Source organism: Hypanus sabinus, chromosome 18 (genome assembly GCF_030144855.1).
Source record: "Hypanus sabinus isolate sHypSab1 chromosome 18, sHypSab1.hap1, whole genome shotgun sequence".
NCBI classification, from domain to species: Eukaryota; Metazoa; Chordata; class Chondrichthyes; order Myliobatiformes; family Dasyatidae; genus Hypanus; species Hypanus sabinus.
In genome coordinates, this window is record NC_082723.1 from 14573257 (window position 1) to 14588468 (window position 15212).

Genomic DNA, 15212 nt, shown 5'->3' on the forward strand with positions numbered 1-15212 from the left:
TGAATTCCACAGATTCACCACCCTCTAGCTAAATTAACTCTTCCTCATCTCCATTCTAAATGGACGTCCTCCCATTCAGAGGCTGTGTCCTAGACTACCCGACTATAGGAAACATCCTCTCCAAAACCACTCTCGTCAGACCTTTTAATATTCAGTAGGTTTCAATGAGGCCCCCCCCCACCCCACCATCTTTCTTCTAAATTGGAGCAAATAATCAAGAACAAAGAAATCTAATAGTAATTCAACAAACATTTTGATTCATGCTTCACCAAAAGGATGCAAATCACTTCCCAGAAATGCAAAGAATCCAACAAACTAATAAAAAGCAGGAATAGGAAGAAATTAGGGTTAGGAACAAAATATTGCCAGAGAAATCAATGGATCTGAGAGCCCTGAAATGCCCAGAGTCTGATAGCCCTGCAGTCTAGAGTTATAAGAGTGGATGCATTGGCTGCTGTTTTCAGAAATCTTACAGATTATAGAACAGTTCTTGCAAAATGGAGGGCAGCAATGGTCATCTAGCTAGTTGAAAAAGGAGTGGGGGGGGGGGGGAACAGGAAACCGGTGACTAGTTAGCCAAACAGCAGCAAGGAAATTGCAAGTGCCTATTACAAATGATGAAATAAAGAGGCACCTGGAAAATAACAACAGGATTAGCCAAAGTCAAAATAGATTTTGCAAAAGGAAATTGTGTAGAACAAATCTTCTGGAGTTCAGTCAGGAGGAAATAAGGGATTAGTGCACAAAACTAAGCAGTTGGGGGCAGTATACAGACATGGACTGAAAATAATTTGAAGGATAGGAAACAACAGGAATACACAGAGTGGCAGCAGGGGATCAGTAGGATACGGTCAAGATGAGCTTTTGGTCCAAGCTGTTCACAACAAGGCCACTTCTGTAGCTAGAGGAGAGGAACCTGGTGTGGTCTTCGGTTTCTGTAACTGACCCACTTCAAGGTTTGGCGTATTGTGCATTCAACAATGCTTTTCTGCATGCCACTGCTATAATGTGTGGTTATTTGAGTTACTGTCATTTTCCTGTCAGCTTGAACCAGTCTGGCCTTTTCCCTGTGACCTCTCTCATTAACAAGGCATTTTTGTCCACAGGGTTGCTATCACTGGATGTTTTTCTATCTTTCGCATCGTCCTCCTTAAACACTAGAGACTGTTGTGCGTGAAAATCCCAGGAGATCAGCAGTTTCTGAGATACTCAAACTACCCCATCTGGCATCAACAAATTCCCACATTTAAAGTCACTTAGATCACATTTCCTCCCCATTCTGATGTTAGGCCTCCCTCAACAACAAGTGAACCTCTTGACCTTGTCTGCGTGCTTTAATGCATTCAGTTGCTGCCACATGATTGGCTGATAAGATATTTGCATTAACGAGCAGGTGTATCTAATAAAGTGGCCACTGAAAGTATATCAGTGAATTGGATGAGAGAATGTGCAATAATTCTTGAGGTTGCTGGTGGCAACTGATTGGGATCACAAGTTGTGAGGATGCAGAGAGGCTTTGGGACAATGTAAACAAGCTAAGTGATTTGGCTGATTTATGGTAGATTGGTAACTGTGGAGGCATCCACTTCACTAGGACCATCACAATGCAGTGCCTTCCTTAAATGGGGAGAGATTGGGGATCACTGGTGTAGAAAGGGATTTGAATATACTCAAGTACCAAGCCAAGTGTCAAATGTAGACCTTTTCAAGAGAGCATCTTTTTGTTTCTGATGCTTCATGTCTCTGCATTTTATTTAATATGCTATCTTTTAACATCGTTACCATTTAACCTGTGATGAGGGAATCCAGTGGGACACTGTGGGCAGAAGAGAGAATGAAGCAAGGAGAGAGTTATCACTGCCCATGAGCCAAAGCTTCCTACCTGTTGGTGCGTTGATCAGCTGAAGAACGAGTGGTCTCCGAGTGACGATGCCAGATCCACGAGGAAGGAAGTCCCTGAAATCAAAAAATGGACACAAATAAATATTGATTCCTACAGGAGGCCACAGATAGCAAGAAAAATCAGCCATATCATTCCAGACCGGACAATGGTTTGAGACTATTAACCAACCAGAAGGGGAAAGGACGTTTAAAGTATGAGATCCTTTGCTTTGATTTCCACAGGAAATTTTATCAAATAGGAAAAAATCAAAATAACTGATTTTGCCAGCAGTAAAGGAAGTCTGAGTATGGTTTTGGATAAATCACCAAACCAAATAATTGAAGCGATTCCGCTCAGCGACAACTCTGTTCAAATAGTTGAAATGTCTGAGAATGTGGAAGATACACTCTGTGCAACATTCTTAAGACAACAGAATTTGGTCTGTAGTCTGAACAACAATGGAACCTTGACCGTGTCTGCATGCTTTTAGGCAGTGAGTTGCTGCCACACGATTGGCTGATTAGCTATTTACATTAACAAACAGGTGTACAGGTGTAGCTAAACTGTGGCCACTGAGTGTATGATTGGTTCCTGTCTGGGTTGTGGAAGCTTGCTAATTAGTCTGGAGAAGCTCTTAGATGAAACGGCAATGTGGTACTGTGGGTATTCAATTTGTTCAGCTTCTCACCCAAGAGGTTACAAACACAGACAGACTCTGCACTGGCAATCAGAATGTGAGAAGGGGTCTTATCCAGAGAAATTGAAAATGGGTGGAGTTAAGAGTACAGCAAGTCCAGTGACAGGCAAAGAGAAGATTATGCAAATTGTAAGCCAAACACAAGCTGGGGGTCTCAGAGCTGCAGGAAATATTTAGTACCCGTTTGGAAGAGATGGAACAGAACAAGAAGATTCTGGTAAAATTTAATGTCAGGCAACATCCATGGAAAGGGAAACAGTCAACTTTTCCAGGTCTGTGAACTGTTGTCCAGATCCACCCCACTAAGCCAACAAGATTACAGAGATAGGGAACATGCACAAAATGCAGGAGGATATCAGCAGGCTGGGCAGCATCTATGGAAGAAAGGCATAGTCAATGTTTTGGGGCCATCTCATCCAGCATTTTGTGTGTGTCACTTGGATTTCCAGCATTTGCTGATTTTCTCTTGTTTAAGATTAGAAAGGTCATGTCATAGAACAATAACAAAAGCTACTTTGGAACGAGAAAAGGCCACATCAGCTAAACTGCCAGTGGCTCACACAGGCTAATCAATGCCCCATTCAACAACACTGTTGTAATAATGCAGAGCTATTTTAACCTAATGCTTTCAGTTCTTGAAAATTACCTGCAAGCAACTCCCAAGAATCAGTGGCTTCATTGTTGATTTAAAGAATCTGACAGAGTAACTTTGGAATGCTGTTGGAACGCACATTTTAAGATTGATATGCATATGGCCTTGCCAACGAGCAGACTCGGGCTCCTCACAGAACTGGAATTCACATTTGGAATGGCTTGTGAGATTACTACTGCAATGGAAGAGACATCAAAGAATCATTGTGGTGCAGGAGACAGATGTGTCAGTTGTTAGTGTACAAATGGTGGCACCATCTTCATCGGGCCTTCGTCACTGATGTCAAGCATTAACCCCATTTCCCTCACTGCACAAGCTGCCTGACTTGCAGAGCGGTTTCAATATTTTCAGTTTTGGGTTCAGATTTCTAGCATCTGCTGTTTTTATTTTGCTTTTCAAAAATGTTGTCCTGAAAGAAAAAATTAAGTCTGTGCTCTTTGACTAACCAAGGTATTAAGCCAAGTGATGAAATCTCCAGAAATGCCAGCTCAGGCTGAGAGTATTCAAACTCCTCATCCAATTGCCACATCGCCACCCTCACGCTGCTTGTCACACAGAGCAATGGCGGGAGGGAGGAATAGGGCTTGTTTTGCTGTCGTTACTTTCTTCCTTGTTGTGTTCTTTGTTCTTCTGCTGGGCATGGCTGGCGTCAGAATGTGTGGTGACACTCACAGTCTGCCCCCAGCACATCCTTAGGTCGTGCTGGTTGTTCACACAAATGATGCCATTCACTGCACGTATGATTTTTGCACACCAACTGACTGATCTTTGACAATTTGTCAGAGCAAATTTTCTGACCAACATGTTATAATTTTTTTATTTTCCAAAGAATATGGCAGGGAGGAGCTGGATTAAGAACTGGCACTGTGCTTTTTCTCTCTACCCAGACTTGACTCTGTACGTTCTAACAATGCCTAGATAGATTTCAATGACCAATGTCTTCAGGTAAGTAGAAACACAGAAAACCTACAGCACAATACAGGCCCTTCAGCACATAATGCTGTGCCAAACATGGTCCTACCTTAGAAATTACGTAGGGTTACCCATAGCCCACTATTTTTCTAAGCTCCATGTACCTATCCAACAGCCTCTTGAAAGACCCTATTGTGTCCGCCTCCACCACCGTCACCGCCAGCCCGTTCCACGCATTCACCATTCTCTGCATAAAAAACTTACCCCTGACATCTCCTCTGTACCTACTTCCAAGCATCTTAAAACTGTGCCCTCCTGTTTTAGCCATTTCATCTCTGGGAAAAAGGCTCTGACTAACCACATGATCAATGCCTCTCATTACCTCATACACCTCTATCAGGTCACCTCTCATCCTCCGTCGCTCCAAGGAGAAAAGGCCGGGTTCACTCAACCTATTCTCATAAGGCATGCTCCCCAATCCAGGCAACATCCTTGTAAATCTCCTCTGCAACCTTTCTATAGTTTCCATATCCTTCCTATAGTGAGGTGACCAGAACTGAGCACAGTACTCCAAGTGGGGTCTGACCAGGGTCCTATATAGGTGTAACACTGCCTCCAGGAGGTAAATGCCGAGGAACAGGAAGTCCTGTGCAGACCATAATACATAGGAGCAGAATTAGGCCATTCAGTCCATCCAGTCTGCTCTGCCATTCCATCATGGCTGATTTATTTTCCCTCTCAACCCCATTCTCCTGCCTTCTGTGTGTAAGCTTCAAAGTCTTTACTAGTCCAGAACCTACTGTATCAACCTCTGCTTTAAATATACCCAATTACTTGGCCTGTACAGCATCTGTGGCAACAAATTCCACAGATTCCTCCTCATCTCTGTTATAAATGGATGTTCTTCTATCCTGAGCCTGTGCCCTCCAGTCCAAGACTCCCCATTATTGGAAACGTCCTCTCCATGTCCACTCTATCAGGCCTTTCAATATTTAGTAAATTTCAGTGAGAGACTGCCCCTTCCCCTCCTCTATTTTTCTAAATTCCAGTTAGTACAGGGCCAGATCCATCAAACACTTCTGGTACATTAACCCTTTCATTCCTGGGATAATTCTTATAAACCTCCCCTGGACCATCTCCAATACCAGCATATCCTGCCTTAGATATAGGGCCTAAATTGCTCACAGTCAGCCATTGTGCTGTATAGAGAGTTTATTTTGTTGTGATGGATCCTCAGACTCACCAGTCCAATGAGTTAAACAGTTGGAACTAACACATAATCTCTGCACGTGCAAGTTCAGGAGCTTTGTGTGTAAGATTATTAACCCCATGCTGAATGTGGGTTATCCAAATCGCAACAGAGAAGTCCAAGACTATCCAGGTTAATCACTATCATTCAGGTACATGTGATTGGTTGATGCTATTTCACCAGGCAGAAAGGGAACCAATGTCACGCACCCATTCTCTATCACCATAGCAACAGATGACAAGATCCAGCTACAGGCCTCTGGGTTGGTTAGCAATATAGCAGGGGCCCTGCCTTTAAAGCTCTAACAAGGGACGATATTACATCACACATTGTAACAACAGCTGCCAAAACTAATTTGCAGAAATAGTTTAATTGCAAAGACTCGTGACTAGCAATAGCCCAGGAGAAAAGATTCCAGGGTTTACTCATCTCCCTGTCATAAACCAACATTCAAACTGGCATCTTATTCCAGCAAATCAACCCATGCTTCTGGTGGTTCTGGCAACCAGAGCTAGCAGGCAACTCAACCAGGCATATCCCACCCCCGTTCCCAGACATCGGGCAATCTTGTCCACCAGCCCTACCCCTAGATTGGCTGAGCTGCCGCAGGAACGCAGCATCCACCATCGAAGACCCCCACCATCCAGGCCGTGTCCTCTTCTCACTACTACCATCGGGCAGGAGGTACAGGAGCCTAAGGTCCCACATCACTGGGTTCAGGAACCTCTTGAATCACCATGGAAAATTCCAATCACTACTCCGAACTGACTGCAACCTAGAACTCACTTTCAAGGACCCTGTACACCTCATTCTCAGTTATTATTTTTTATTTACACAGTCTGTCTTCTTTTACACATCGGTTATTTAGTTAGTCTTGATCTGTTTACATATAACTTTTCTTAAAATTGTATTGCATTTCTCTCTGCTGTAAATGTTTGCCAGAGTTTGAATCTCATTATACTATGTACTGTATGTCTTTTGATGATACATGCACTTTGAACTTTGAGCCTGAGTGCTCGTTTTACTCCCTCCAGGAACATTCACATTATTAAAAGGCCTACAACCTGAGGGAATGAACATCGATTTATTTTTAAACTTCTGGTAATTTCTCCCCCTCCTCCTTTTCTCCTTTTTCCATTCTGGCTCCCCTTTTACCCTTTTCTTCTCCTCACCTGCCCATCATTTCCCTCTAGTGCCCCTCGTCCTACCCTTTCTCCCATGGTCCACTCTCCTTTCCTATTGATTCTTTCTTCTTCAGACTTTACATTTCTCCCTATCTCCTCCCGGCTTCTCACAACCCCTCTCCTGGTTTCACCAATCACCAGCAACTTGTACTTGTCCCCTCCATCCCCCCACCTTCACATTCTGGCTTCTTCCCCCTTCCTTTCCAATCCCGATGAAAGGCCTCAGCCTGAAATGTTACCTCTTCATTTCTTTCCATAGCTGTCGCCTAACTTGCTGTGTTCATCCAGTATTTTGTGTTTTAGTCTAGATTTCACGGTAGTATAGCAGTTAGCACAATACTACTACAGCTCGATGACCAGAGTTCAGAGTTCAAAGTTCAGTCCCAGCATCCTATGTAAAGAGTCTGCATGCCACCCCCCTTATGGAACATGGGGGTTTCCTCCAGGTGCTCTGGTTTCCTCCCACAGTCCAAAGACGTACCAGCGAGCAGCTTAATTGGTCATTGTAAATTATCCTGTGATTAGGTTAGGATTAAATTGGGAGTTGTCGGGGTTGCTATGCGGTGCAGCTCAAAGGACCAGAGGGGCCTATTCGCACTGCATCTCTAAATAAATAAATAATTTCCAGCAGCTGCAGAATCTCTTGTGTTTATTATTAAAGGCCTGCTGTCCTTGTGCACCAATGCCAGACAGGCACAGCCTGTAAGAGCTGCTGTTGATGGCTCCAGTGACCCACCTTCAACACCGCCCAGCTGGGGGTTGTACATACCTCCTACGACACAGGAGATTGCCAGCTGCTCCGACTCCCTCCCACATACCAATGGTGTGTGGGCTGACAGGTCACTGTAACTCGACCCCAGCGTGAGCAGTAGAATCCATGGAGGAATTGGTGGGAACGTGGGGGGAATAAAATGAAATTAACGCATAATTCATGAACATGAGAACTTAATCAGGAGAATTCGAATGCTTCAGCACTCCCAGATGAAGAGATTTCCCCATCACCTTTTCTTTGCCCTGAATGTGATTGAGGCAGGTACAAGCACAACAATAAAGAGACACTTGGATAGGTACATGGAGTGGAGGGGCTTAGACAGTTATGGGCTGAATGCAGGCAACTGGGGTAGGCAGGGTGGATGAACTAGTTGGGCAGAAAGGCCTGTTTCTGTGCTACACTACTCAATAACCCTATGACTGACTGACTGACCCCTTATTGTGAGATTGTGTGACCCAATTCTATTTATCTCAGCCAACAGAAACACCAACACAGTGACTACTTTATACCCCCCTGAGAATTTTAACAATTTTCAATGACATCACCTTTCAGTCTTTAATAGTCGAGACTGCATTGGCCTAGTCTGCTCAACCTCTCATCAATGGACAATCACATATTCCGAGAAACCTCTGTTACACCCTCTTTCACAAATTCGTCCTCCCTTGGTAGCCAGCCAGAACCATACACAATATTCCAGATGTTATCTCGCTGTGGGTTTATATAATTGGAGCAAGATGTCTATACTCTTGCTCTCAAATCATTTCACAATGGAGGCATTCATAGCATTTGTCTTTCTAACTTTTTTGCTGAACTTGCAATTTAACTTGCATGATTCATGTAAACTGATACCTAGGCAACACCTTTCAATCTCATACCATTTGAAAAAATACTCAGCCTTTCTATCTTTTTTCCTGCCAATGTAGATGACATAACATTTTTCTATATTATCTTTCTATCTGCCACGTCCATATACATGCAGCTAGCTATCTGATTCCCCGTCCCTCTGCATCCTCCTCACAGTCAACTCTTCTAGCATAATGCCATCAGCCTATGTACCTATGTACTGGATCTCACTATCCAAACCACTGCTACTGGTGAAACAGCTGGGCCCAGCACCAACCCTGCAGTAATCCACTGCTTCATAGGCTCCACACCCATGTTACTTGTCTTCATCTTCTTAGGCAAGAGTGGAGGATGACTTGCTTCCTCTCTGGTTTTCTGGGTTCCAAAGTAACTAACAAAAAGAGGGAGGTGAAAGCTCTTCCAGAAATGGTGCAGGAGGGCATTTTGTGAGCCTGTGTGCTATTGACCATAAGGTATAGGAGCAGAATTAGGCCATTTGGCCCATCAGTTCTGTTCCACCATTTCATCATGGCTGATTCATGTTCCCTCTCAACCCCAATCTCACACCCGCGCCCCGTATCCCTTCATGCTCTGACTTATCAAGAACCTATCAAGCTCTGCCTTTAATATACCCACTGACTTGGCCTCCGCAGCCACCTGTGGCAATAAATTCCACAAATTCACCACTCTCCGGCTAAAGAAATTCATCATCTCTATTCTAAAAGGGTGCCCTTCCATTCTGAGGCTGTGTCCTCTGGTCTTAGACTTCACCACAATCGGGAACATCCTTCCCACATCCACTGTATTGAGGGCTTTCAACATTCGACAGGTTTCAGTGAGGTCACCCCTCATTCTTCTGTATTGCAGAATACAGTGTGTTCTTTCAGTCATTTACACTGGTTTCTGATGAATGGACGCACTATTCTCAATGTCATCTGCAGTGTTCCTCCGCTCTGGGGAGACATGGTCCAGTTGTCACATTTTCTTAAGGAGGCTTTGAGCACCTTGTTGAATCTTTATTGTATTTAGAGATATTGTACGGTAACAGTCTCTTCTGGCCTAATGAGCCCAATCACACTCGTGTGACCAATTAACCTGCTAACCCATACGTCATCGGAATGTGGGAGGAAACCGGGTCTGCTTCCTAATCTTTCTCTGTGATAAACCTCAGAGTAAAGCAACCATTTCAGGAATATTTCACACAAGCAACATGACTGGCCTAAAGGAGCCAACCGAGCTTAACAAGGGTGTCAGCGCTGGGGATGTTTGGCCAAGTAGAGGGCACTGATGTTGCTTTTGCTAACTCAGGCCCTGGGTAATGGATAGATTCCATGGTTACAATTATCCCCAGGTTGATTTTGTCTACAAGCCAGAAAATATCTAAAATTACTTGATACGGTTAACATACCTCGACTGTATTGTAATGAATGGCACATTACAATGCTGTAGAGGTATGAATAAATTCTTCCCGTTCATGCAACACACGTTGCTTGTGTATCCAGCATCTGCAGATTTTCTCTTGTTTGTGATTTGATTTCTTCTCATCCATGGCAGAGTTTGTCATCTAAACAGCTATAACTGACACTTGTATCCACCCGGCTGGAAGCCCGAGAAGAATTTATTCTTCAAATATGCCAGGAAAGCACTACATTCCTTTTTCTGTAGAGACACATTTACCATATCAAGGCTGAACACACAGGACTTACGAAAGATCAGCTACTGAAGAGAGAGAGGGGAAACTAGTTGTCCTATAATATTGTTAAATTCAAAAGTCTGACATACTATGTACTAATAAAATACATACATATATCAAACTTCTGAATTTAATAATATTATGGGAACTCATTTGTATGCTTAGGTGCATATGAGTTGGGTGAGGACAGCTAGTTCCAGTGAGTTTAAAGTAGGAGTTCCCTCAGCTAATGGTAGGGATCCATGGCATAAGGTAGATGGAGCTCGTCAGCCTGGGAAAGCAGTCCACCTAAGAGAGGGAATACTCTGATTTCAAACCTCCACTGCCTTGCAGCCATTCCCACTCTCAGGAAAGGCTTCGGGAGTAAACCCTGAGGACAAATCCGGAGCTGGAGTCCCTAAGGCACTCTTTTTTTTTCTTTTTTTTTATTAGTTTTTCAAAACATTTTACAAATTAAAAACCCCAAATCCCAATGAGGAACATTAAAACAGTGCAAAATTAAGCATACAATAACAATATGCTACAAAGGCAGAGAATTTAGCAAAAAAAAAGCACCTGAATTAAAGACAAGTAAGCTTAGTGTCCTCCCGAAGCCCCACAACACAAGAAAAAAAACAACAGCAACTCCAGACCAACCACAACACAATATAGAGAGTATAAGTCAGGACAGCCAAACTCCCAGACTGTGAATACACTCAGGAACAGAGGGTAATAATGCCTTCTACCAGAAAAAAAAGGAGCTGAAAGCAAGGGACCGAAAAGAAAAAAAAATCCTAGTCAAGAGGAAGGATATGAAAGTACTCGATAAAAGGTCCCCAGACCTTATGGAACTTTAGATCCGAATTGAGAACTGAATAATGAATTTTTTCGAGGTCCAGACAGGCCATGATGTCGTTAAGCCATTGAGCATGAGTGGGCGGGGCAACATCTCTCCATCTGAGGAGGATCAAGCGTCTAGCCAGGAGAGGGGCAAAGGATAATATTCGGCATTTGGTCGGACCCAGACATAAATCTGTCTCGCCCCAAAAACCGAACAGAGCAATTAAGGGGTTTGGTTCTAGGTGCTGATTCAGAATACACGATAACGTAGTGAAGACATCTTTCCAGAATTTCTCCAAGCTAGGACAGAACCAGTACATATGGATGAGAGAGGCCACGCCCCTCTTGCATTTATCACTAAGTGGACTAATGCTAGGGTAGAATCGAGATAGTTTAGATTTAGACAAATGGGCTCTATGAACAATCTTAAACTGTAAAAGGCAGTGGCGAGCACAAAGAGAGGTTGAGTTAACCGATTTGAGAACTGAATCCCAGCTCTCCTCAGATAAGGAGATATTTAAATCCTGCTCCCAGGCCATTTTGATTTTATCCATGGGGGCCCGTCGTAAGGCTGCTAGTTTATCTCGGATGATTGATATTAAGCCTTTGCCTAGTGGATTCATGGAAAGAAATAGGTCCATAGCATTTTTCGCAGGCATTTCAGGAAAGTTAGGAATTAAAGGAGCAATAAAGTGTCGGATTTGGAGATATCTGAAAAAATGAGCATTGGGCAGATTGAACTTAACAGAGAGCTGCTGAAAAGAAGCGAAGCGATTATCAATGAAAAGATCTTCAAAATGTCCAATGCCCTTCCTATACCAAACTTGGAATGCTGAATCATATGTAGTAGGTAAAAAAAGGTGATTATGAGCAATAGGGCTGGAAAAGGAAAACCCCTGGAAACCATAGCATTTCCTGATCTGAGCCCATATACGCAAAGTGTGTCTAACAAGAGGATTAGCTATTAATCTGGGCAGACTACTAGGGAGTGCAGAGCCAAGAAGTGCAGAGATAGATAATTCTTTAGTGGAGCTCAGCTCCATCGCCACCCAGTTAGGGCACTCGGGTTGGCCGTGGAAGAAAGACCAGAAGGTAGCACAACGTATATTAGCTGCCCAATAATATAAACGAAAGTTAGGTAAAGCCATGCCACCCTCTTTTTTAGATTTTTGGAGATGGATTTTATTAATTCTAGCGCGCTTATTCTGCCACAGATATGACAAAATAATAGAGTCTAAGGAATCAAAAAAAGATTTAGGAATAAAAATTGGGATAGATTGAAATAGGTATAAAAATTTGGGGAGAACATACATTTTAACAACATTAATACGACCTACCAAAGACATAGATAGAGGTGACCATTGTACCAGACTCTGTTTTATAGCATATGAAAGATTGGCAAAGTTTTCACGAAAGAGATCTTTAAACTTCCTTGTGACTGTAATTCCAAGATAAGTAAATTGATTATGGACTACTTTAAAAGGGAGATCATGAAATGTTAGTTCTTGTGCTTCTTTATTAATTGGGAGAAGTTCACTCTTATGTAAATTAAGTTTATAGCCAGAGATCTGGCTAAACTGGTCAAGAAGTGAAAACATTAGAGGTAAGGATGTAGACGGATTTGAAAGAAAGAGTAATAAGTCATCAGCATAGAGAGAAACTTTATGCCCTAAGGCACTCTGACATTGCCTTCAACCTCATTCTGGCAATTCCTGTGATGACACCGGTGCCAAGCTATATCGGCCCTTACCCTTCCCTTGGACAACATCAGTGGCGTGGCGAGGGGAGACTTGCTGCATGGGCAACTGCCGGTCTCCCATACAACCCTGCCCAGGCCTGCGCCCTCAAAACCATTCCAGGTGCAAATCCATGGTCTCGTGAGACTAACGGATGCCACCTCCATGGCATAAAAAGGTTGGGAACCCCTGGTTTAAAGGATTTTTGCAGAGATAGTGTGGGTGGTATTTTCCCTGACACATTGAGGTGTCTGTTGTAAGTAGTATGGAAGTTTGAAGAAGAACAGTGATCACTGCTACCTGGCAAACCACGGTCTTAATCTGAATCTTCAGACACCCTTTCCCCCAATCATTCCAAGCCTGTGTTGGCATATTGAAGGTAATGATGAATTTAATCATGGACATTTGCTTCACTGAGAGGGGCTCCAAGGTGTGGGAAGTGGTTTCCCAGTTTATTGGCAAAGGGGATAGCACTCCATATTACCCTTAAATAAGCTGATTTACTGACACCCCTCTTACTGTCATTTCTCAGTCTACAACCAGCTCATAGCCTCTGCTTTCATAGTCTGCTTAATTCAGATTTAAGAATATGGTCCCAGATTAGACTATACGACTTTTAATCTTGATGTAAAATTCTATCATGTGATTGCTGTACCCTAACAGCTTTTTAATGCCAGCTCATCAATTAACTTTTTTCATTACATATTTCATATAATACCAAATCTAAAATAACCTGCAGCAGTTCTTCATCATATACTGACCTAGATAATTCTTCTATCAAGAATTATTTTCATCCTTTTAGCACTCATTTGGTTTGCCAGTCTTTATAGAGTCATGGAAAAGTACAACATGAAAACAGGCCCTTCAGCCCATCTAGTCCATGCTGAACCACTTAAATTACCCACTCCTGTCGACCTGCAATGGGATCATAGCCGTCCATATCCCTACCATCCATGTACCTATCTAAACTTCACTTAAAACACTGAAATCAAGCTTACATACACCATTTGTGCTGGCAGTTCATTCCACACTCACACTACCCTCTGAGTGAAGAAGTTTCCCCTCATGTTCCCCTAAATTTTTCACTCTTCACCTCCAGTTGCAGACCCACCACTCAGTGGAAAAATCCTGTTTGTATTTTCCCTGTCTATACTCCTCACAATCTGTGTACTTCTATCAATTCTCCTCTCAATCTTCTACATTCCAAGAAATGAAGTTCTAACCTATTCAATCTTCCCTTATAAGTCAGGTCCTCCAGTCCTGGCAACATCCTTGTCAATTTCTTTTGTACTCTTTCAACCTTATTTACATCTTTCCTGTAGGTAGATGACCAAAACTACACACAATACTCCAAATTAGGCCCCATCAATGTCACCAGTTTTATACAGATTAAAATCCTAGTGTATTGTGCTGATTTAAGCTGCCGCAGTAGATATCATGGCCTTCGTTACAATTGCTGTTTGAGGCCACTGTTGCAGTCCTGAAGAAAGGTCTCAGACTGAAATGTCAACGGTTGGATCAGTTTCATGGATGCTGCTTGATCTGCTAAGTTCCTCCAACATTTTTGCGTGTTGCTTTGGATTTCCAGCATCTGCACATTTTCTTTGTGCCCACTTTTGCATTCTACCCCTTGTTGTTTCATAGCTCCACCCAGGCTGATACTGCTCGATTTTCTGAGCTCAACTCCTTCACACTCGCATCAGAGCAACCTCACCTCCTTTTACATTTCAACATCTCTTGCCAAAATTAATTCCCATCTTTGGCCACTTTGCAACTGCATCTCCATAATGGCCACGAGAGGGAATTAGTTGGTTTCTGTTGGTGTCATTAATTCAGCTACTTTGCTAAATATATTATATCCATTCAGATAGGCAGCCTTTAGCTTCTCTTTGTATCAGAAAGTACACTCTTGCACCTGTAGGCAGTCACCCTTCCTGACTGTCTCCAGTGATCCATTCCCCATTTTGCCACCCTGTGTTATCACTTTCTCATTAACTCTCAACATTCAAAAAAAGAGAAAAATTAGCTTAATTTGTCACATGTACATCAAAACATACAGTGAAATGTGTCATTTTGTGTCAATGACCATCATGGTCTGAGGATTGTGGTGGGGGGCATCACAGCTCCAGTGCCAACATAGCACGCCCACAACTCACTAATCCTAACCATATGTCTTTGGAATGCGGGAGGGAACCTGAGCGCTTGGAAGAGACCCACATGGTCATGGGGAAAACGTGCAAACTCCTTACAGACAGCAGAAGGAACTGAATCCAGATTGGGTGATCTCTGATGCTGTCCACTTCACGGCGTAATACCCAACTAAAGCCCTAGTTATTTAAATCAATGGCTCCATTATTTTCTTCAAACCCTGTCAGTTCTATAAGGGAAGCCAAACAAATGCCTACACAAGCCCAGTTAATGCATTCACACCAGGAAGCAAGTTTTCAGCAAAACAGAGTGGGGAACCATCCTTTGAAAATGAAACAGCAGCAAAGAGACAAAAAGACCCAGAACACCATTCAGTCCAACCCAAGCAATCCACCCCTGGAGATCTACTTCATAAATCCAAACTCACATGAATTATCTTGATTTTGTTTCAGCTATGACTCTAAATATTCTCCAGTTATCTGTTTGCAGATTTGCACTGTGGCTTTAGGAAGCTGCAGTAACTTCACAACTCGTCTGATGGCGCTGCTGAGCTACTCAGGTTATTTCCAGCCTCGACAGAAATCTGCTTTTCTTGCATCTTTCCCCTGCTCCCCGTCCTCATATT

General features: G+C 43.0%; 1 protein-coding gene across 2 annotated transcripts in view; it reads right to left on the bottom strand.

The window, feature by feature from the left end:
• The window catches only part of LOC132407342 (dynamin-1-like), a 234281-nt gene that overhangs the window by 161751 nt on the left and 57318 nt on the right, over positions 1–15212 (bottom strand). For both annotated transcript variants that reach the window (XM_059993691.1, XM_059993693.1), the window contains exon 2: positions 1883–1956. In XM_059993691.1, the coding sequence (XP_059849674.1) occupies positions 1883–1956 (74 nt within the window). The remainder of the gene's footprint in view (positions 1–1882; positions 1957–15212) is intronic.